Raw genomic sequence first — 24,824 nt, forward strand, 5'->3', positions numbered from 1 at the left:
ACACTTAGGTTAGGGTTAGTCCAAAACTACAAACATGTTAATGGTGACTTGCAGACATTTTAATGCAGTACATCCAAAGTGAAAAACCAGCAATAAACATAAACATATTTCATGTGTAGCCAAATCCAGATCAGACATATTTACTATATGTGACCCGCCACAGCAAAACCAGCAACACGTTACAACATATGTTTCATTAATATGAAGATAGGCATTTATTTTGACTTTATCCCACATACCTACCACATTACTATGGATACTCACGAGAGGGTGTATTAATTCACTGCTAAAAAGAGCACAATACACTACACATTTTAAATAGTTGCATAGTCACTTGAAACCAATGGGTTTGGGCTGAGTGCCAGACTGGATTTGGTGTTTTCATGGGATTTTTGGCAATGTTTTAGGGGGTTGATACAGCTTCATGATTTTTCCACCGCAGAAGTGGAAAATATATTATATTTCAAATGTGTTATCAGAATTTAAGGGGTGGGGAAGGAGATGAAGTGGCAGAAAGGTTTCGAAACAAGGCTTAAAATGCAGACAATATCCATGTGGAGAGCATGTATGGCAATGTAACAAAGCAGATCTACCAAGAAGAGTTCAGGAGAGACAGTAGAGGAGAAGGTCAGAAATAACTCACCGGTTGGAGTAGACATGTTGGAGTTTGCCCAAGTTTAGCATTCAACACCACAGAAGAAGATGACTGCAGAGTAGATGCCCGGTCATAGAAATAGATTTCCTAGAAGACGTTCTTGTAATTACTTTTGTGTAATTGTAATCACTCCCATTAAGGAAGAAACGGAGTATAGGCGGCTTACTCTGTAACAAAAAAAAGCAGGATATTTGAGTCTGAATGACCGTTTTGATAGATCCGTGTTCTATGTCCTCGTATTCTACTCCCGGAAGTCAGAACTCGCCGGATACGTCACATCCCCCATAGCGCGAAAACTGTACTTTCTCTTCTGAACCCAAACAACTCTGAGGCGGGTTGAATTTCAGGTCACACGTACGTCTGGAGACCGTCGTAACAAGTGAGTCGTTGCTGTTTCACCGCACAGAGCGGCACTTTGTCCGACAGCGAGCCGCTAATTATAAAACAGCGCAACCTAGCATGTCGCTAAATTCACCTTGTTCGCTAGCTAGCTGAGTTGACGGGAAGCCACGCATAATGTTAGCTAACGTTACGCAGATTACACTTTAAACCAGAGACTGCATGATTCAACCAAACAACCTCGGCACATTATAACGTGTTAGCTGGTAAATATCACAAATATAATATAAATATTATCGTAATAATATAATGTAGAAATATTCAAACGGCAATACAGTCTCTAAACACGTGAATTCGCTAACAATCATTTACTTGTTTGGTAAAAACGAAAGTTTGCGTCATAACTTTATATTGCATTTTCTTCACATCTACAAATAAGTATTTAATCTGTAGTTCACACACAAAACCAACATCGTATGTGGAGGCGATATGATTATAAACTATAATAAATTATAAAAGTATTATAGAGTTCACAATGATTTGTTTGCAAAGGTTAGAAATACCAACGAAAAGACAGTAACAACAGTAGATGTATCCTGAACAACTATGTTTATGTATTTAAAGCCAGATATAACCTGTTATCTTGTGCTATAGACCTCATGTGGTCCAGACTATTAAATATAAATGATGGCCACTTTCTTTCATTATTATTAATCATTTATACAGTTATATAATTTGGAGTGAAATGAACTGTTGACTGAATTTGACTAAACATGCAAAAAACATAGTTTGACTATCCGTCTAGAGGTGAAGAATGTAAAATTGTTTGTACACTTTTTCAGCACAGTACTCTTTGACATAGTTTAACGAATGTTTATGTCCAGTTTTGCAAAAACACTTGTATAAATTAAATTAATTGGTATCGTCAAAGTGCAAACTGACAGAAACTTCTAAACCAAATGCCACAGTCAGGAGATGAGCTGATGACCACGACAAAGCTGTTTATCGGTGTAGCCGCAGATACATTTTTAGGTGGTGCTACGGATTTTAAGTCAGTATGTTTTATATTCTCTTCAATAGACGTCACAGTGAAAAGTTTTTTATTACAGCTACTGATTGATGTCATGTGTTCTCATATTTCTCAACACTCTCTCTTTCTCTTCCAGAAAGCCAAAATGTCAAAGATAGACAAGATGAGCATCCTGGGGGTGAGGAGCTTTGGCATTGAGGATAAAGACAAACAAGTCATAGGCTTCTTCACTCCGCTGACCGTGCTGGTTGGACCCAATGGAGCAGGGAAAACGGTATGAGAGCAAAGGTTTTGTGAAGCATGACCTGTAGAGGATGAAGAAGAACGTTCCTTTTGTTTGTTTTGTCATATTTTGCAAGTAGCTACAGCAAAAGCTGGAAAACATATTTAAAAGAAATGATAACTACAACCCTCCCTTCATTCTTGTTCAACATGACCCTTTTCTGTTTCCAGACTATAATTGAGTGCCTTAAGTACGCGACAGCAGGAGAGCTTCCACCCGGATCTAAAGGAGGTGCATTCGTTCACGATCCAAAGGTGAGGTTGCACTTTACCGTTGGGATATTACAATTATAGATAATACATTCTGATATTTTGGCTTTCCTTAAATCAGTGATAGTTCTCATACCAGAGACAATACCTACTTAAAATGAAGCAATCTTCTAAGACTGATTACAACTTATTGGATGGAATTTGTGATGGCGTAATGAGAAACATTACAAGAAGCTAATTTAAATGTTGTTTTTTTTATTGTTCTTACTATTTTAATCCTCACCTACAAAGAGTCCCTCTCTCTAGTCATTGTTTAAGCAAATTCACACTGTGTGATTTCCAGGACGCCCATGAGACGGAAGTGCGAGCACAGATTCGACTTTTATTCAGTGACGTCAACTCAGAAAAAGTGAGTATCCAGCGCTCCATGTCCTGCACTCAGAAGGCAAAGAACTACACGTTCAAAAGCTTGGAGCAGGTCATTACCAGGAGCAAGTAAGCCACAGTCACACCATCCTTCACTCATTAGATCTTTTTCTGGACTTCTATTCATGTTAATTCATGAGCCCTGACCTTCATTGTCATTCATCCAGAGACGGTAAGAAGGTGAGCCTATCATCAAAGTGTGGTGAACTGGATCGGGAGATGATTTCTGCTCTGGGTGTGTCCAAGCCTGTCCTGAACCATGTCATCTTTTGTCACCAAGAAGAGTCTAACTGGCCACTTTGTGAGGGCAAAGCACTCAAAGACAAGTTTGACTCCATCTTTGCTGCAACCAAGTAAAGACCACTTATTCTTGCATTTTCATCTTTTTTTCCCATAAAGCATCATATTACGCATTTCCCTTGACTTACTCTCTCTTTGTGTTTCTCTCAGGTATATCAAAGCTCTGGACACTATGCGTCAGTTGCGTCTCAAACAAAGTCACACAGTGAAAGAGTGTCAGGTGGAGTTGCGCTACTTGAAGCAGAACAAGGAGAAAGCCCTGCAGATTAGAGAGACTGTGGCCACCAAGGAGGCTCAGCTGATGTCCTCTAAAGACAGCGTCCAGAAGGCAGAGAGCCAGATCGATCCACTAGAGGTTGGTTGTTGATGCACATCTCTCAAGAGGAAGCCAACGGATAATGGTGTCGGTCAGATGTTCATAGTTCTGTTGTCGAATTCAAAATGTAGTTAGCTTTCCAACATTGTACTGTTAGTTCGCCCAGATCTTTTGATCATTGTAAGATTACATCTATTCTGCCATTGGTTGTAAAGTTGTGTGAACAATGTTTCTTTGTATGAAACACATTGGGACCACTTGTATCTATCTTGTACCAATCATCACAGTGAAATCATCATTTTACTGTATTAAGAACCCAAGCGCCCAACATCAGGACACGTTAAATATGCAGAAACCTATTCATCCTGCACTCCCACATGACAGGAACAAGCGTAGCTACAAGCGCATGATAGCCAATTTATCTCAACTCTAACACTAAGCAGCTACATTAGCACACAGCAAAAAAAGATGCATGCTCGCATATTAATTCTAGTGATTTTGCTATGTCATGCTTCCCAAACAAGCGATCATTATGAAAGCGGTGACACCACAGATTCCACCGGTATAAGTCACTGAACCAGCAGCCGAAGACAGTTATCTTAGAAGCTTAAAGTGAGAGATGAAGGCATGTGATCAGCTGAGGAGCCCAGCAGCTGAAATCGCATGATTTAAGCGTAATGTGCAGTAATCCCAGCGGGCTTATTGTATGTTTACATGTGTAGGCATGTCTGAAGCATAACTGTAATGCTACTTTTATTGATAATTAACTTGTAATAATAATACTTTTCAGAATCGACTGACCGATATTGACATGAAACTGGGAAAAGTGATGAAGCTGGACAACGACATCAAAGCTTTAGACAGCCGGAAAAAACAGATGGAGGAGGACAACAAGGAGCTGGAGGAAACAATGGAACAGGTAATATAGAATAAAAAAACAGAGAGACTGAGAGACCTTTTAGAGCCATTTTTAACCAGTGTTCTGTGTCTGGCAGGTGTTCCAGGGTTCAGACGAGCAGCTTAAGGAGCTTTACCAGAACCACCAGAGGACTGTGAGAGAGAAGGAGCGGAGGCTGACCGACTGCCAGAAGGAGCTGGAGAGAGCTGGTCGGGAGTGTCAGAGACTCAACAGAGTCAAGGCTGATCTCTTGGTAGAACAAGGTACTCACACCTGCACACATGTAGCCGTCTAAGTGCCGGAAGAATCTGAAAATAGCTTGTCAAGTACACCGTACCCCCACAATGTTCTCTTCCTGATCTCTTTGGTGGAGCATTATTTGATGGCATACATCTTGTCATTACACTGATAGACGACAGAATCAATTTGAGAAACAAGTCTTGACTAGGACTTTAAATACTCTGCTGTTCTTCCAAGATAATTACGGGGAAGTCAGAAAGATGGAGGACCAGAGGTATCTCCAGAATGCTAAATTAGCTGCTGAAACCCCCCTCTCTTTACCTAGGTCGTCTCCAGCTGGAGGCTGACCGCCACACTCAAAGCATCAAGACCCGGGACACTCAGGTGAGATAGAAACATCTCCCTCGGTACTGCAGCACTGAACACACTCCTTTTAGAGTCCGCACACCAAAGGATGACGTCACGATGACAGCGATGTCCACTTCTTATATACAGTCTATGGTTTGATGAAAGTACACGTATATCTCTTTGTCAGGTTCGCTCTTTGTCATCCTACCTGGAGATGGAGGGTTACGACCGACCGCCCTTCACCACTCTTCAGCTTGAGAGCTTTCATCGCTACGTCACACAGAGACTTGAGCAGGAAAAAGCAACAGTCAGTCAGGTTATGGTAAGAAATCATCTCAGTAGCTATTATTACTTTTGCAGCCTTGGCATCAGATCATTGAATACATTCCTGACTCCTCTTATTATTCTTTCCACTCAGGCGGACCTGCACGAAAAGGAGCAGCAGAAGCAGCAGTCCATTGATGAAATGAGGGATAAGAAGACTGGCCTGGAGAGAACCGTGGAATTGAAGAGGGACATGCAGGGGAAGAAGCAGCAAGAACTGAGAAACATCAGGGCAGAGCTGCAGAAGCTGGAGGGGTCATCTAGCCGATTGCAAGAACTGGAGAACGAACTGGCAAAAGCGGTGAGTATAAACACGACGACTGTGATGATGTTTTCATGCTTGGTGTGGATTTCAACAGTTGGTCGCCTTCTTTTCAGTGAAATAAGTTTTTAAAATACTGTATTAAGATTTGGCTATGCGCATGTGTGCAAGAGTTGTTGGTATAAACTCACAACACTTTGGGGTCTTCAGGAGCGTGAGCTGCAAAGTGCAGTTCAGAGCTCCAACGTGGAGGAGCTGAAGGCGGAGGTCGTGGAGCTCCAGACAGAAAAGGCTGAACTTGATCGCACACAGAGACGGCTCGACCAAGAAATGGGGCTGCTCAACACGCACACCACGGCACGCACTCAGATGGACATGCTGAAAAAGGACAAGGTAATGTGTGACCTGTAGCGCGTCTGTTTTCAGAAACATGCGATACTCTACAGATCACCTCATTATTTCCCTCTAATCCATTCCCTCAGACAGAGAAGGAGGAGCAGGTTCGTAAGATCAAGTCTCGCCACAGCGAAGATCTGGTGTCGTTGCTCGGCCACTTTCCCAACAAGAGAGAGCTGGAGGATTGGATTTATTCCAAGTCTAAGGAAATCAACAGTACCAGGGGGAGACTTGCCAAACTGAAGTTAGTAAGATTTATTTACATTAAAGCTCACACCTCATCAAATTATATGTGAAAATAATCATTGAGAAAATGCGTTGAAAAGATGTTTTAGCGATATTGAAGCGATGTCTAAGACTTAACGTCTGCTAAACTTTCCCTTTTCAACCCCGAATTTAAACTACACGTCTACAGATAAACAGACTAGATATCTATTAAACTTCTTTTAGACTCGTTTTTCAACTTGCTCATGATTTTCATAATTCTCAGTAAGGACCTGGCATCAAGCGAGCAGAATAAAAGCCACATCGCCGCCGAGGTACGGAAGAAGGAGCAGCAGTTAGCCAGCGACGAAGAGAAGTTCTTCAACGTGTGTGGCAGTCAGGACCTGGAGCAAGACCTGGTCAAACTTGGAGAAGATCTGGAGAAGATCTCCAAACAAAGAGGTGAATGGGATAGAAATGAGAAGGAGATTCACGCCATAGACACAAATAGTCCTGGAGAAGACCTTCATGCAGGGATAAGAGATGTCATGTATGCGCCACTTTTTACCTGCCTCAAGTGAAGTCCTGTATGTGCTCATTTTAACTTTAACATAGTCATTGTGATAGTAGAAGAAGTATAAATGAAGATATCATAAATGTATTCCTTCTTCCTCCACCTTTCATAGCCATGCTAGCTGGAGCCACAGCCGTTTACACCCAGTTCATCAGCCAGCTGACGGAGGAGAGAGAGCCCTGCTGCCCGGTGTGCCAGCGGACCTTCCCTTCAGATTCTGACCTGCAGGAAGTTATCAGTGACATGCAGTCCAAACTACGCCTGGTGCCAGACAAGCTGAAGAACACAGAGCAGGATCTGAAGAGGAAGGAGAGGAAGCGAGATGACATGATGGCTCTCAAACCTGTCAGGTATGCAGAAAGCTGGCTGGGCCGAGACTCGGGAAAAACACATTTTTAACATTTTCATTCAAATAGAGCTGCAACTAAAAATGTCAGTATGCATCAAATGAAGTGCTTTTTTTTGTTATTCTTCACACAACTATGTGTTCCTTTCAAAATGTAAGTTTTTACTAGTTACTTTCATTTGGAAGTGCGTGGCCGGTGAGACTGGAAGCCAGTATATTGAGTGGAGGATGGGAGTTAAATGTCCATATTTGCGGACTCTCATCATGATCCTGGCAGCGCTGTTCTGCATGTATTGCGGTTTTTGGATGCTCTTGCCAGGGAACCCAATGAAGAGTCCATTACAGTAATCCAGCCTTGAGGAGATAAAAGCATGAACAAGCTTCTCTGCATCTGACAGAGTTAGGGTCGGGTGGAGTTTGGAAGTGTTTTTGAGATGGTAGAACGAGGACTTGCAGAGATGGTTGATATGGTTACTGAAGGTTAGGTGAGGATCAAACAAACCTGACCCCCCAGGTTGGTGACTGAGGAGGAGAAGGGGGTGACGACTGGACCTGGTGGGGGGTACCAACAAGAAGAGCCTCAGTTTTATCACTGTTTAGCTGAAGAAATAGCTGTTCATCCAAAGCCTTTATCTCCTGAAGGCAGGTACGACTAGGCACTACAAAATGGAAGAGGATCATGTTGTAATCAAAGAACAAGATCAAGTTTGTTGCAGTTCACTGCAAATCCAGTGGTGGGCGATATTGCATAGCTTAAGGGCGTGTGTCCATATAACCCTTTTTCTCCAGCAGGGTGCTGGGGAGAGCTTCATCCTATAGTGCAGCTGCAGCATGTGGGATTTGTTTCTATTCACAACAGTATTATGGCAACATATCACCAGTCCAACAGCCATTTTATGACAGACTGGCACCAGCCCTATGCTTTTTATTATGTATTTGGGCTACTCTATTTTTTTTGCTCTGCTCAATCAGACAGCCATAGAGCAAGGAGGAGGATGCCGGTACAATGAATAGCATCGCGTCATCCAAGAGCTACTGTTAGATGGAGCCTCGCTCAATGCTCACTCATGCATTCACATGCAAACAATGTGTATGTCTGTGGAAACAATTCTGAATGTATTTTCATAGTTTGCTGTGTTTTTATACAGTTCCTCTTAATTTGAATAATTTAATCACGAAGAACAAAGTGTGGTTTTCGATTAAGGGTATGACGATCTCCTCCCATTTGTTTGTTGAACATCCACACAGGTATTTTTAGTTACTCTGTCTGATTAGACAGATAATGTTTGTGACACAAATCATCATCTACCAATAATGGTGATAAAGGTGCGATTTGCCCCCTTCTAACAGGTGCAACAGAGCTCACAGCACAGCAGAGGTCTAATCGGAGTAGAGTGCAGAAGGTTGTATGACATGTGGGTCATTCCGTGTCATTTCATCAAATTTCTGAAAATCTTCCCACCTGACCATCTCAGAATGTCCTGAAAAAATTCAAGTACAAAGACACACTTGTTAATAGGACAAATCCAAAATATTAGGTCTCTACTGTCAATAGTTTTCTCATGAAACATCATTGAATGAAGGGTAGTTTAGACGGTTTTTGGCATCACGCTCTGAAAAGCCATTTTTAAACCGCAATATCTGGAAAACTATCTCACCTGTGGCCTTCAAATTTTCTACAATGTATATCTGTTACTAATAGCCTCCAGTCATGGAATATCAGGGGTGTAGCTCAATGATAACCTAGTATGGTAGGTACTTAAAATTAGGCTTTTTGAAATAAAGTAGTACATTTGAAGAGTGGCTGAGCTCCCATTTTTGCAGATAAAAGACTTCTATCACTTCTGCCTCTATCTCTGGTGTTAGCTTAAACATTCTACAAAATATGGTCTCTCTTAGATTATTAGTTTCACAGATATTAAGGCTCAAAAATGGAAGTAAACACATCTTTGCCCAACTTCAGAGTCATATTCCAAAAAACTGACAACACGTATCAGGTCCAAACTTACTTTTTTTGAAAGATCATATTCTTGTTAAAATCATATTAAAAAATTGGGATGGTGTTTTGCCTCAATTTGTCGCAGTGATTTTTTTAAATCCTGACATTGGTGGGGTTTTTGTGGCCGTTTTTGGTACTGCATGCCTTATTATCCTACCAGTAAACATCACAGGAGGGCAATTCAATTGTGTTTTTTACCATTTACCAAAGACTTATATGTGACTAAATGCTACTGATAAATTTAGCCTTACGAAAACATTAAAATGTAGCACAGTTGTAGTTACAGAGGCAATACGTCCTTGAATGTGAGTTAAACATGCTGAAAGCAGCTTTTAATGTCTTATGAACAAATCTAGTATAATATTGAAGACTGTACATTTTGTCATACTTTAAGTATATAAATTACACAACTAAACCAAATAATAATCTTAATTTGAGCATAAAGATTTTGAATTACAGTAGAAAAGTATCCAAAGTTTGATATTGAATAACAGTTTGTCTCTATATGCTCACTATGAGACAATATGTGAGTTATGATCAGAAATGGTGGATAGGAAGTATCAGAGATGTTTCAGATCAAGATGAAGATGTACTGGTTCAGTTCATGCACCCACATGACCCTACCAAGAGTTTCTACTGGCCAAGAAGAGAAGATGTGCAATGTCCCACTGCAGCATAGAATTGCAAGATTTGACGTTCCCTCTACAGAAACTGGGCGCATGTATGCCATCAAAAAAGATGAGCACAACAGAGCAGACATGTACATTAGACTATTTGTAAAGTGACTGCCAAATTAATGAATGTGACGAAGGAATTGGATCTAAAAGATGAAAAATGTGTGATCCCTCACAGTGAGCATAGAGACAAACTGTTATTCAATATCAAACTTTGACAGAGACTTTTCTACTGTAATGTAAAATCTTATGCTCAAATTAAGATTATTATTTGATTTGGTTGTGTAATTTATATACTTAAAGTATGACAAAATGTACAGTCTTCAATATTATGCTATTATGTTCATGGTTTAAGACCTTAAAAGCTGCTTTCAGCATGTTTAACTCACATTCAAGGACTTATTGCCTCTGTAACTACAACTGTGCTACATTTAAATGTTTTCGTGAGGCTAAATTTATCAGTAGCATTTAGTCACATGTAAGTCTTTGGTAAATGGTAAAAAACACAATTGAATTGCCCTCCTGTGATGTTTACTAGTAGGCTATTAGGACATGCAGTACCAAAACCAGCCACAGAAACCCCACCAATATCAGGATTTTAAAAAATCACTGTGACAAAATGAGGCAAAACACCCTCCTGATTTTTTAATATGATTTTAACAAGAATATGATCTTTCAAAAAAAGTAAGTTTGGACCTGATACGTGTTGTCAGTTTTTTGGAATATGACTCTGAAGTTGGGCAAAGATGTGTTTACTTCCATTTTTGAGCCTTAATATCTGTGAAACTAATCATCTGAGAGAAACCATATTTTGTAGAATGTTTAAGCTAACACCAGAGATAGAGGCAGAAGTGATAGAAGTCCTTTATCTGCAAAAATGGGAGCTCAGCCACTCTTCAAATGTACTACTTTATTTCAACAAGCCTAATTTTAAGTACCTACCATACTAGGTTATCATTGAGCTACACCCCTGATTTTCTATGTCTGGAGGCGTTTAGTAACAGATATACACTGTAGAAATTTTGAAGGCCACAGGTGAGATAGTTTTCCAGATAATGCCGTTTAAAAATGGCTTTTCAGAGTATGATGCCAAAAACCGTCTAAACTACCCTTCATTCAATGACGTTTCATGAGGTAACTGTTGACAGTAGAGACCTAATATTTTGGATTTGTCCTAGTAACAAGTGTGTCTTTGTACTCAAATTTTTTCAGGACATTCTGAGATGGTCAGGTGGGAGGCATTTGATGAAATGACACAGAATGACCCTTGTACTCCACTAGGTGGAGCCCTATTCTCATATGAGTTTATTTCAAGTTCTCACCACTGTTGAACCCTGAGCTGAACCCTACCGATGAGCGTAGAGACACACCGGCCACTGTGTATTTTTAAAAACTTTTTATATTAGCTTTTCAACAAGGAGTGATATTTAGAGCAACAACACCTTTTTGAAATTGCAAAAGAAAACTCATTCAAAAGGAAATAGATATTTAAAGTATATATAAATATATATATAAATATGGTAGACTTGTATTTAACATGTAGAGTACACCTTTATTATCTGCTTAAAATATATTTGTATTCTCTCTCATGCCTTCCCAGGCAGTCCATTGTACAGTTTCAGGAAAAGGAGTTGCCCGAGTTGAGAAACCGCCTGCAGAGTGTAAACAGAGAAATCGAGAGGCTGAAGTCCGACGTGGAGGAGCAGGAGACTCTGCTCGGTACCCTGATGTCGGAGGAGGAAACGGCCAAGGCCTGCCTGCAGGACATCTCTCTCATGGACCGATACCTGGTACCATTCTGCTGTCTGTCCCACTCCCTTGTTTTGACTGTCTCTGTTGTTTTCCCATCCAGTCCACTCCGACCGACCGGCTGTCTTTCTTCTCTCTTACACTTTTTAATCTGTCCACCATAATCCATCCGCTCTTCTTCCACATAGCTCCTCAGGAACTCTTGTCATTTTCTCTTTTCTCCTCTTATTAAATTGGCATTTAAGTAGTGACACAGAAACATCACTTTAAGACGTTGCTAGTTCCTGGAAATTGTACACACACCTCTTCTCCTCTGTATCTTTCATCACCCCACTATATTTATTTATCTCTCTTTTTATTTTCAGATGGACCTTAAAGACTTGGAGAGAAAAGTAGCTCAGCAGGCAGCCAAACTCCAAGGAGTCGACCTGACCAGAACGATCCAGCAAGTCAGTCAGGAGAAACAGGAAACTCAGCACAAGTTGGACACCAGTAAGATGATGTCATACAGGCATACCCAATTAGAGGGAATTTCTGTTTTTTGTAGTCTGTGTACTCATGTTAGCTTACATTAAGCATATATCATGTTTTGTTTTACAGGAAGATGGCTAGATTTTGATATAAAAACAAACTTTGTCATTTATTTGTATTTATTGTTAAATAGGTATTATTTTTACCTTTGCATCTTCCATTTATTGCAGGGCTGCTGTATTACACTCTATTAGTTTTAGCTAAGTGTATCTAATAAGGAAGTTTTACTTTGAAAATAGCTTGTAGGATGTACTTTATGCATCTTAAAGTCAAACCACGCTGACCATTTTGTTGAAATAGGATTAAAATGTGAGGGATTTTGTTATTCACACCTTCATTTGAAGGTGTTTTGTAACTTTTTTTTTTATGTCCTTGCAGCCTCCAGCAAGATGGAGCTCAAGCGTAAGCTGATCCAGGACCAGCAAGATCAGATTCAGATGCTGAAAAGTGCCGTGAACGAGACGAGAGCAGAGAAACTCCAGCTGAGCAGCGATATGCAGAAACAGCAGCAGCTGGAGGAGCAGTGTGTCGAATTCACCACTGAGATACAGGCCTTAACCAGGGACATCAGGGTACAGTTCATTGCTTTTGTTTATGTGAGCTGCTTCTCGGATGATGTTGATGTAGAGGCACTTATGAATTACCTTAGATCACACACAAATGTACAGGGAACACAACCTTTTTGCGGTGTTTATTTCTTCACCAAAATTCAATGCATATACATTTGCACATAGTATTTTATTCTGTCAGTTTGCACATTTCTGTTCCCTACACAGATATATTTTCTTAAATGCCGCTGGCATAATTTTGGTATTAATAGTTTGCATTAATTCACCTTGTGAGTTCTACTGTCACGTACGTGGTAAAATAATCCCGTAGTGTTCCCTTTTAATGTGTCTGTTTCTATTTAACATGTCTTGGCTCATTTCTTTTTGTCGAGGTGAATGGTAAGTAAAGAGTCTGTGCTCTGTAAACATGGTGTCACCTTTTCTCTGCAGGAAGCGAAGGAACAGCTGTCCCCTTTGTCTGCCGCTCTAGAGAAGCTCCAACAAGAAAAGCAGGAGGTGGTGGAGCGCAAGAGGCAGAAGCAGGAAGACGGGCAGGAGAAGGTGGATACTTGTGCTCTTTCTTTGTAATGAAAAGTTGTTTCACTGACCTGGGATTGGACGAGGCAGAAGATATCCTCCTCTCCTCGTTCTGGGCTTCCTGTTTTCAGTTTCAGTTTTGTTATATTTAACCACTGTTTTATATTTAATAGTAATACAATCAAAAGTGATTCAGTTTTATTTAAAAAATGCCAATTTTTGCTAATCAAATGTTTAGAAAAACACAACTAACATAATGCCAACCCTGTCACATTTCCTGATAATCATTGAAGTCAGATGTTGTGTATTATGAAATAGCTTCTACAGTGAATTAGGCACCTGAAATAATAGTACAGGATGGATTTTATTTTTAACTTCTTCTGTTATATTTGTTTAATCTTAATCTAGTCTTAAACTTTGCCTCTGACCAGATCAATGCCATTAAAGAGAGAGTGAAGACGATCACCACTTTAGAAAGAGACATCACCAAATATGTTGATGACGCCAAAGACCAATACAAAGAGGTAACGTTTGTCACTATTGATATATCCATGTTACTGATACCTCCCGTCGGCCATTTTCTCATGGGCGTTACGTCCACATGGTTATCATAAGACGTCAACGTTTGCGGTCTTCATTCACTCTGAAACACCAGCTTTCCTTTTGCTTTCAGTGACTCTTCTTTTGAAATTAGCTGTAACGCAGATTGTGTCGGATTATTCGTTTTCGAGAGTGCCGAACAAGATCGTTGACATTGTCTTGTTGTCGCTGCAGCAAAAAGAGGCAGAGCTTCAAGAAACCAACGCTCAGCTCCACGAGGCCGAGAAGCATAAAGAGAAGATCAACAAGGAGATGGGAAACGTCCGTCAGGACATAGACACTCAAAAGGTAAAGCCTTCCGAGCCGTTATCATCTTCATTCTTGTCTCTTTTCTTCTTCTTTTAAAGACGGTTGTAAATTATATCCACCATTGTACTGGTAGGTGCAAATAGGGCCGGAGTGCCTATATTTCTGGCACAACGTCACCTATTTAGAAGATGCACTGAGAAGGGACGCAGTCTGGCAAGGCTAACTTTTTGAAGTATTTCTTAGGTCCAGGAGCGCTGGTTGCAGGACAACCTGACCTTGAGGAAGCGTGTTGAGGAGCTGAAGGAGGTTGTGGCTAAACGCGAGGCTCTTATGAAAGACATGGGCAACATGCAAGTCATGGAGCTACGCCAGTAAGAACATTGCACCGTGATTTAATAATCTGTAAGAGCGATACGTTTGATCCAGGCTGTTCACGACGAGCCCAGTCTCTCTTACTTCGGTGGCGTCACACCGGTGGTCGAGCTGTTAGTAATATCATCATCACTTTCTGTGGTTGTCCAGAGAAAGGCGTGAAGCAGAGCGTAAGATGGAAGAGCTGAAGAAGAACCGCAGTATTGCAATGGGTCGTCAAAAGGGCTTCGAGGAGGAGATACTGCATTACCGGTGAGATACTGTAATACCCATCTAGTATCTAAAAGCTGAATCATGTCAGTGCACCTATAGCAATGAGTTCCAGTTAACACTACTGGTGGATCCTGCTTTGTATTAATGAGATGCTTTTTCCGTGAAATAAACGTCCTCTTCGTATGGATTGCTTACAGGAAAGAGCTTCGAGAAGATCAGTATGACAAAGCGGATGAGCGCTACAAAAACAAGATGATCACAATGAGGACAACAGAGCTGGTCATTAAAGACCTGGATCTCTACTACAAGGCCCTTGATCAGTGAGTGTTGCCCAGACAAATACACGCACTTATAGTAGGCGTTAACCACAAAGCGTTCATCAATTTAATTCAAATTTAACTGATTTATGGTTGCAAAGAGTTATTAGTGATATTTTTTATTTCTTCAATATTGTGGATTGTAATCAACGGTGTCTGAACTTACAAACAGGAAACATTATAGACACAGATTCTCTTGAGAATGGCAGCTGGAAATGACTGTTCTAATTGATATGCTTATTATTAATACCCTAATAATATATTCTGGATATGGTGATCTTTTCCCCTCACTTACAGTCTCAGATTACTACTTTATTAGTAAAATAAAATGCCAGACGTTTACTCGCCTGGAAATGTTTATATGAACACAATGACTCAAACCGACACAGAGCTGAATGACTTCCGTGTGAAACCACAGAAATGAATGTAACCACGTGTTAAAAGGGTGGTGACGTTGTATGATAACGGATACCGAGTATTCCTAGTATTCCTAGTAGGTTGGTAGCTAGGAAGTCAAGGGCCTCGTTCTCTTGAACTTACTTACTTAATGACGACTGCAGTGATGCAGTGCAAGGACGTTCTAGATTCAAACCTGCTGATCGGCTACGGTCTTCTTGTGTGGAGTTTGGTTGTTTTCTTTGCAAGTTAAACTAGTTTAAAAGCAAATCATATTGTTTTAATTTCATCACATTGAAGCTCTGAATTTAGATCTCCGGTGAAGCAGTCATCATACATACAGACAGACAGTGTAAAAACCTGTGAGATTAAAATTCTTAAGGCACTCTGCATAACCCTGGTGACCTGGTTTTTGCCGAGTTAAGTTTCCGTTTGTGTCGGTTGACTGAGTCTATGCAATAAGACACGTCAGTAGTGATGAATCTCTTTTGTGTTTTTATTTTAATGCACTACAAAGTGTAGGAAAGGCATCATCATGTCACTGCAAACTGAACATCTTTGGATTTTGAACTCTTCGTCCGATTAATTCAAGATGGGAAAAATTATACTTGTATGATTGAAATTTACTTTAATCAGCAGCTTAATAAAGAAAATAGCTTTTAATTGCAGCCCTATTGTATTTTGTGTAGTATTCTGGATAGTAAAAGTTTAATTATTACAATACTTTGTATAGTAAATGTTTTTCAACAATCACATGGGTATACTATAAGAGGTATGTTTTTAAAGAATCCCATTCGAAGCTATGAAATACAAGCGATGCATAAATGGAGTATTAAAACCACCCAGGACAGCATTGGTACCCATCTACCGAGCATCAGTTAATTCATAGAAACCCACACCAGCAACAACCTGTACAAATGGCTTTATTGATTTATAAGGACACGGATCATTACACTTTTTCCATTTACGCTTTCTTTCCCAAAAACACTCTTCGTCCGTAACATTTAAGCAGTCAAAGCCTTTCTTTAAAATTCTTGGATGATTTGGATGCATCTGACGGTGACGCTGAGAATGAAAGAGACAATGAGCCTCGGTAAGGAAGTCTGAGCTCAGATACCATCTGAGAAGAGAGCAGAAGCATCATTTACCCATACGTGTGTGGTTTAAGGCATCTGTGACACACACAGTGTCTGCTATCAAGATTGAAAGTTTGCAGCCTTCCAATAGACCATACATCCAGGTCACAGTTTCTGTTTGAATACAGAGAAAATTGGAAACAATTAGTATGAAACTCAGTGACGTGATTGGCAAATCTTTCATCTCTGATATACGAGTCAAAATTGTGGGCAGAATTCTTAATGTTAAAACTCAAACTGTATTACAAGTGATGCACAAAGCTCCTGCTTTCTCTTAAGTACATGAAATACATTGGACTTATTACAGTTGTTTGTGTATTCTGTATGCGACCGTAACAGAATCCATGTGAAAACTGATACTTAAGAACTTTAAGGAAATGGGAATTATCTTCAAACGGGCCATCAGGTTATTGGGTCACAAGACAGAGCAGTTACTGTCTGTGTATAAACCAAATATGGTGTCTGCTGTTTCAGAATGTGTATCACTTAATCAAAAAAAAAAGTTCAAATTTCTGATATGTAACACTGTAGATAAACCCAACCCCTCATTCTAATGCTGTTAAAAGCTGTCCAAGTACTGATATTTACTGAGATGTCTCCGGAGCAGTAAGATAAACATGTGTCTGTTTTTTTCTCCCCCCTTTTTTTTTTTAAATACAAATTATTTTAAAATCCTGACCTGACCCACAAGAGTTGTCCCTTCTTGTTTTCATCTCGTATTTGGGAGGAAACGCTGACATTTAAAGCTTCACTTAGAGAAGTGTGTTTCCTCTTCAGGAACACAGATACACACTTTAACACGTGGACACGGCCTCTCAATCACGGTCTGATCTGCTGGCCACTTATATTTTGTTGCAATGAAAGGCATGTAAACCATAAATGTATGGCATCCTAGCCTTATGTTAACTTCTGAAACACTTTGGAATTTGTTTAGTTGTTCTTCTCTCTTTTAATATCCAGTATAAACGGGAGAATGATCGAACATGTTATTTAACCCTAAATTAAATATTTGTATACAATATAGCACGACAAACACATTTTAATTGGCTCTGTCACCAATTTGATATCTCAAACATAGAATCACTATTCCTGTCAACATGACCAAGTTGCATTCGTCGCATTCTTTAATCTCCAAAAAGTTATGTCATGAGCCCTGAATTCCTTCTGTTGCATAAACGGTGTGCACAGATACAAGCAACGCGAGGACAGATGGATGGATAAGTACTGCTCTACCTTCTGTCTTCTCTTCCTTTCTTCATGGCCTGTCGATTTATCCACCATATATGGTTCTCGAAAGTTGCGTCGTTATCACACTGGTGTTTTCAAACCACATTTTTCTCGACGTATTGCTAGATTAAAGATGAAATGCTTCTCGGTATGCCGGAAGGCTGCTTCCAGTTGCCTGCCTTCATATCTGTCATATCAACATTTATCGTTGTTGTGGATTAATATGATATGAATTCACAAAAAAAAAAAAAGTTGCTGTCTCAACTATTTTGTTATCAAACAATCAGAAAAAAGCTTGTAGTCTGTCAGGGCGTACGTGCACCAGCAATGTAAACCTGCATCTAGCTTTCCTGGTGGTTTTCGATTTGTGTCAATTTAAGTTCAACTAATTGCTCTTCATGCATGCATGCTTTTGTGCTGCTCACTGTGGTGTGGTTTCTAATATGACAATAACCCAGCGTTTAATCTTCTATATGCTCTAATCCGGCACCGTACTCTCTTTTTCACCTGGAGTACCAAGCATACACACCGTCTCCATTTACACAGTTATAGCCTCTTCTTCCATTGCATATGTATGATCACTCTAACACACTAGGGTGGCTAAAATATCAAATTTTATTTTGCACGCCTTGACATTTAATCGAAGCGGATAATGCTGTGGGGACAGTGATGGCAGATATACATGCAGGACACAGGATATGCTCGATAGCCATCCTGAGCCCATTTGGTGATTCGTGCGCACATTTTTTTGTTATAAAATCATGTGACAACCACAAATTCTGTCTCGAGTTCGTCTCACACCTGATTGAGAAACCAGATCTGTCGCCAATCGACTTCTTGTTTGGGAAGTCGACCACAATATCTCGTCTGATATTGGGTTTGTGGCTTTGCTTTCTTTTTCTTTTTCTCAGAACCATCATGAAATTCCACAGCATGAAGATGGATGAGATCAACAAGATTATCAGAGACCTGTGGCGCAGCACCTACAGGGGTCAAGGTGCATCTCACTATGAACCCTATGATTTGTATGTGTACTTGTATGCACATAGTTCTTCTCCTTCAATCTGCCCTCTCTGTGTTTCAACCACTTCCAGACATTGAGTACGTGGAGATCAGGTCCGATGTGGATGAAAACTCGTCCGCTGGAGTGAAGCGGAGGGTTTACAACTACAGAGTAGTTATGGTGAAAGGAGACACCGCTTTGGACATGAGAGGACGCTGCAGTGCCGGTCAGAAGGTACCAGAAACGTATTTTCTGTATAATCACATGCCTCACATTAAACTCTTGCATGTGTGTGTTATAAAAGAAATGCATACAAACACCATTCCCAGAAAATGTGTCGGATACATTCTAAAATGCAATCAAACTTCAAATCTTTGTGTTATTTCACATGAACTTTTATTTAACTGAGAAAAGTACAAAGAAAAGATTTTCAAACGTTTTAATGACCAACTTATTGCATTTTGTAAATATAAACCAAGTTAGAATTGCAACTGCGACACGGGTAAACTAAGATTCAAAGTGCACAGTACATAATATCTTTGAAGGAAAACACCACCGCATTTCCATACTGAACTATGTTCTGCTCTGATCTTAGACGAGGTGATACATACCTCCCTCTCCTCTGTGCGTGCACTCAATGGCTCTTGCGCGCACTCCACGCAGCGCTAATTTGCTAGCATGTAGCTTGTCCTTAGGATCCAAAGGGGGGTGAAGTTAGAAGCGACCAAGCACTTCCACGTTGTCCCTATTTAAATACGGTTACGTGAGTAGTTACACGACCCAAGTTTGGTTACACAAAATGAAACATGCCAATTTTTCTAAGCGGATAACAAGGATAACTACACTCAACAAAAATATAAACGCAACACTTTTGTTTTTGCTCCCATTTTTCATGAGATGGACTTAAAGATCTAAAATTCATTCCAGATACACAATATTACCATTTCTCTCAAACATTGTTCACAAATCTGTCTAAATGTGTGATAGTGAGCACTTCTGCTTTGCTGAGATAATCCATCCCACCTCACAGGTGTGCCACATCAAGATGCTGATCTGACATCATGATTAGTGCACAGGTGTACCTTATACTGCCCACAATAAAAGGCCACCCTGAAATGTGCAGTTTTGTCTCACAGCAAAATGCCACAGATGCCACAAGCATTGAGGGAGCGTGCAATTGGCATGCTGACAGCAGGAATGTCAACCAGATCTGTTGCTCGTGCATTGAATGTTCATTTCTCCACCATAAGCCGTCTCCAAAGGCGTTTCAGAGAATATGGCAGTACATCCAACCGGCCTCACAACCGCAGACCACGTGTAACCACACCAGCCCAGGACCTCCACATCCAGCAGGTTCACCTCCAAGATCGTCTGAGACCAGCCACTCAGACAGCTGCTGAAACAATTGGTTTGCATAACCAAACAATTTCTGCACAAACTGTCAGAAACCGTCTCAGGGAAGCTCAACTGCATGCTCGTCGTCCTCATCGGGGTCTGGACCTGACTCCAGCTCGTCGCCGTAACAGACTTGAGTGGGCAAATGCTCACATTCGATGGCGTCTGGCACGTTGGAGAGGTGTTCTCTTCACGGATGAATCTCGGTTTACATTGTTCAGGGCAGATGGCAGACAGCGTGTGTGGCGTCGTGTGGGTGAGCGCTTTGCTGATGTCAATGTTGTGGATCGAGTGGCCCATGGTGGTGGTGGGGTTATGGTATGGGCAGGCATCTGTTATGGACGAAGAACACAGGTGCATTTTATTGATGGCATTTTGAATACACAGAGATACCGTGATGAGATCCTGAGGCCCATTGTTGTGCCATACATCCATGAACATCACCTCATGTTTCAGCAAGATAATGCACGGCCCCATGTTGCAAGGATCTGTACACAATTCTTGGAAGCTGAAAATGTCCCAGTTCTTGCATGGCCAGCATACTCACCGGACATGTCACCCATTGAGCATGTTTGGGATGTGCTTGACCGGCGTATACGACAGCGTGTACCAGTTCCCACTAATATCCAGCAACTTCGCACAGCCATTGAAGAGGAGTGGACCAACATTCCACAGGCCACAATTGACAATCTGATAAACTCTATGCGAAGAAGATGTGTTGCACTGCATGAGGCAAATGGTGGTCACACCAGATACTGACTGGTTCTGAGTCCCCAGACCCCCAATAAAGCAAAAAAATGCACATTTCAGGGTGGCCTTTTATTGTGGACAGTATAAGGCACACCTGTGCACTAATCATGATGTCAGATCAGCATCTTGATGTGGCACACCTGTGAGGTGGGATGGATTATCTCAGCAAAGCAGAAGTGCTCACTATCACACATTTAGACTGATTTGTGAACAATGTTTGAGAGAAATGGTAATATTGTGTATCTGGAATGAATTTTAGATCTTTAAGTCCATCTCATGAAAAATGGGAGCAAAAACAAAAGTGTTGCGTTTATATTTTTGTTGAGTGTATATAGTATGGCGGAATAACAACTGGAAGCACTTCGACGTCGGCGCAGTAATATCATCACTCCGCTCCCCCTCTTCCTTCCGTCAATAGAACCTACGTGACCTGCACGCCGTCGCCTGCACTACCTGTAGTAGTTTGTGCACAGTTGAGGAAGCATCAGGTTGTAGTAAGATAGTTTGTGAAAATCAAACATCATGGTTATAACGTGCATCGTACAGGGTTGTGAAAACAAGCAGAAGGTATATAGTCCCGTCATGTTTTGAGTGATGATATTACTGCGCCGACGTCGAAGTGCTTCCAGTTGTTATTCCGCCATACTATATAGTTATCCTTGTTATCCGCTTAGAAAAATTGGCATGTTTCATTTTGTGTAACCAAACTTGGGTCGTGTAACTACTCACGTAACCGTATTTAAATAGGGACAACGTCGAAGTGCTTGGTCGCTTCTAACTTCACCCCCCTTTGGATCCTAAGGAATATACTGGGACAAGCTACATGCTAGCAAATTAGCGCTGCGCGGAGTGCGCGCAAGAGCCATTGAGTGCACGCACAGAGGAGAGGGAGGTATGTATCACCTCGTCTAACATCAGAGCAGAACATAGTTCAGTATGGAAATGCGGTGGTGTTTTCCTTTAAAAGAGACATGTTTGGAGACATCTCCATGTCTGAAAGGCAGGGTTGGAAAACCTGAATATATATATCCACACAAATATAGCCACTGAATCATTGCAAATGAAGTCAAAATAAAATGGAATATCTGTAATTCACGTGGCTTTTTTCTTTAATTAATTAATTTCAGTTACTCTGGCTTTGTGTGTTTAGGTGCTGGCGTCCCTGATCATCCGTCTAGCTCTGGCAGAGACTTTCTGTCTGAACTGTGGGATCCTGGCCCTGGATGAGCCCACCACCAACCTGGACCGAGACAACATCGAGTCGCTGGCACATGCCCTCGTAGAGTCAGTACACACACATGCACACACACTATTCAATTCAACTGAATTGTATTCATACAGCCCCAAATCACACATTTTCCTCAGAGGGCTTTACGATCTGTTCAGGGTACAACAGGCGTTCTCGTGCTCAGTTATGACGTTGAGGCAACTTTAAAATGCGGGGTTATTACTGATAAACGGAGGCTCTGCATCAAGAACATACAAACAAGCTCCTTTGATGTGGTTTGTGCTACGTGAATTGACATATTTATCTCTTCTTGAACGCTCTCCCCAGAATCATCAAGAGTCGTTCACGCCAGCGTAACTTCCAGCTGCTGGTCATCACCCACGACGAGGACTTCGTGGAACTGCTGGGGCGATCCAGCTACATTGAGCACTTCTACCGCATCCGCAAGAACCAGGACCAGAACTCTGAGATCATAAAGTGCAGCATCACCTCCCTCTCGTCCTACCTCCACTGAGCTCACAGAAGACCCTTTAATCTCCTTTGGAAATGCACACTAATCCTTCATCTTCTTGTTTTCATTTCCGCTGGCCAGAGTCTATGTTCAGTTGATTTAAATGGTATTGATATGTTTCTGTTCTTGAAGCATGACAAAAATCCACATTCAAGTCACTCCTTTTATGTACCGGTTCTATAACTAACGGATCATCACAATACTTAACCTACACTGGTAAAAAAGACGAGAATGAATGTTTTTCATGCATCGCCTCAACGCAAATCTCCTCAAATCCTGTTTTTTTTCCTTTCTCCCTTCATCCATCTGGAAAGAAACTGTAAAGTTCAATGTAAACTTCTTTTGTGCTTTACACTATATTGGAGTCCAATAGCTTAAAAATGTGTGTTTTTTTGTGTTCTTATGACGTTCTGTCATTAAATCTCTTGTGGAGGACATGGGTTCCTTATGACTGGCTCTCTTTCCACCGGTGCATGAATGCTTGTTAGAAAGGTTGTTAGTTTGGGTTTTTTTATTATTTGTTTTTTAAACCATGGCAGCCAACCCTATAGATTTAGTTCGAAGTAATGGCTCAGTTTGCTCATCAACGGTCAACCACAGCGTTATCAAACAAATCTTATCTCACACATTCTGCAGACTCACTGCATTTTTTTTTTTTTTTTTTTTTTTTTTGGTAATAAGGGGGGGAGATGTGGCAAATGCGTGGGCAAAGCAAGTATAAATCTTGTGTTGTCAGCTTAGACCTCAGAACAAGCTGCAAGCTGACAATCGACTCATCGATTCAAAGACTTGGAAAGACAACGAACAAGTATGAAGATGATGAGGATGTTGCTGCTGGTGTCTGCTGTGGCGCTGTTGGCCACTACAGCGTATGCCAGTACTCATGATCCACCTTAACCTCAAACATATATTTGACCTGGTTAAACAACACAATGGATCTTTCTCCACGGTAAGATGAGCACAACGGTTTTCTTACTTGTCAACTTTTTTTTCCCGACAACGTATTGGTGTGTTATCTTTTCCCAACGTATAATAAATGATCAAAATGTTCTGTGTTACAGGAGGGCTTTGTGGAAGACGTGACACATCTGATTGATCAGGGATGCAAGGTGAGAAGAGTTTGAAACATTGTCGCTTCTAATTCGACTCATCTGTGTCGGTCTAATATCTGTTCCCTGTCCATTTTTCTACAATTTAACATGAAGGGGCGTGTCTGCTTTGTTGCCCTCTTGCTTCTGTTTCACACAGACTACGTTCTTCTGCAAAGTGCATGATCTCCTGCGCAACAATACACACTTCAAGGAAAGTGAGGAGAATGCGATACTGGGGAACTTGCAGCTACACACCAAACGTGTAAGAATTCCCTTTGTGACATCACATTTGCAAAAAGGGTCAAATCTGTGTTATGGGAGGGATGAGAGTACCACACGCACACTCTGTAGCCTTCCCTTTAGATAAACGAAGCGAATACAGCAGAAATGTTGAGGAACATTAATAAAGTGCTTCGCTTAACCAACATGAATTGTTGTCTTTCAGGCGAGATGTGAGGAGTTGCTAAAGAAGGTGAAACCTCCAACCCACGAGATAACGATTTCCAAGCTTGTGGAACACCTCATCTTTTGCATCCGGCAAGAATTCTTCCGTGCGGGGAAAGATATTAAAGCCAGAATCCCTGCGACTCAATAATCATTGGAACCACTTGAAAACCTTGAGGGCTGTTTTTTTTCTTCATTCATTGTATTTAACATAAGTATATATTATATATGTAGATTACATATTTATTCTGATAATATACAGCGTTGTAATTAGAGTTTCTAAAAAATAAATCTTATTTGCCCATGAGTGGAGTGTGTATTGAAGTGGTTTGTGCTTGTTAATCAGCATTTATAGAAAAATGCTTTCCTTCATGTTTATTTTTATATACTGCATTGGTTCTTTTTATTTATTTTTTTATGATGCTGTAGGCTACTTCTGACAATTCTTTGCTAATTTAGTCCTTCCAACTACGTCAGGCGCTGCACCCCTTTGACCACTCGTAATATTAAGTCATAAAATGTGTTGAATCACTTAATCATTTAAATGTTGATTATTAATTCAGCTGAATTATTTATTAAGAATTATAGATTAATCTATCTTAAGTCCCAAGTTTTGATTAAAAAAAAAAAAGCTAATGACTTAGACTTTTGTAGAGCATTGGCTGCTAATCCAGTTGATTGATAAATTCCTCTTCTATAGGACT

General features: G+C 40.7%; 1 protein-coding gene across 1 annotated transcript; it reads left to right on the forward strand.

Moving 5' to 3' along the window:
• The first annotated feature begins 926 nt into the window (after positions 1–926).
• rad50 (RAD50 homolog, double strand break repair protein) lies at positions 927–24,427 on the forward strand. The gene is made up of 31 exons (XM_084028357.1): positions 927–1,034; positions 2,161–2,298; positions 2,478–2,561; positions 2,860–3,011; positions 3,110–3,295; positions 3,393–3,597; positions 4,349–4,477; positions 4,554–4,719; positions 5,022–5,080; positions 5,232–5,366; positions 5,463–5,669; positions 5,841–6,023; positions 6,113–6,270; positions 6,517–6,692; positions 6,917–7,154; positions 11,424–11,613; positions 11,938–12,064; positions 12,482–12,675; positions 13,102–13,212; positions 13,620–13,712; positions 13,963–14,076; positions 14,281–14,408; positions 14,560–14,661; positions 14,820–14,942; positions 18,610–18,695; positions 18,793–18,935; positions 21,997–22,130; positions 22,402–23,534; positions 23,647–23,694; positions 23,834–23,938; positions 24,122–24,427. The coding sequence occupies exons 2-28, from the start codon at positions 2,170–2,172 to the stop codon at positions 22,586–22,588; spliced, it is 3,939 nt and encodes a 1,312-aa protein (XP_083884483.1). The 5' UTR covers positions 927–1,034; positions 2,161–2,169; the 3' UTR covers positions 22,589–23,534; positions 23,647–23,694; positions 23,834–23,938; positions 24,122–24,427.
• Positions 24,428–24,824: the final 397 nt, after the last annotated feature.

The sequence above is a fragment of the Eutrigla gurnardus genome (assembly GCF_963514095.1).
Source record: "Eutrigla gurnardus genome assembly, chromosome: 15".
NCBI classification, from domain to species: Eukaryota; Metazoa; Chordata; class Actinopteri; order Perciformes; family Triglidae; genus Eutrigla; species Eutrigla gurnardus.

Bases quoted from the DNA above. Each gene is read 5' to 3' on its own strand.
- rad50 (XM_084028357.1), top strand. From the start codon at position 2,170: ATGTCAAAGATAGACAAGATGAGCATCCTGGGGGTGAGGAGCTTTGGC. The intron at 3,598-4,348 runs GTTGGTTGTTGA...AATACTTTTCAG, and splicing joins GCCAGATCGATCCACTAGAG to AATCGACTGACCGATATTGA. The intron at 11,614-11,937 runs GTACCATTCTGC...TTTTATTTTCAG, and splicing joins CTCTCATGGACCGATACCTG to ATGGACCTTAAAGACTTGGA.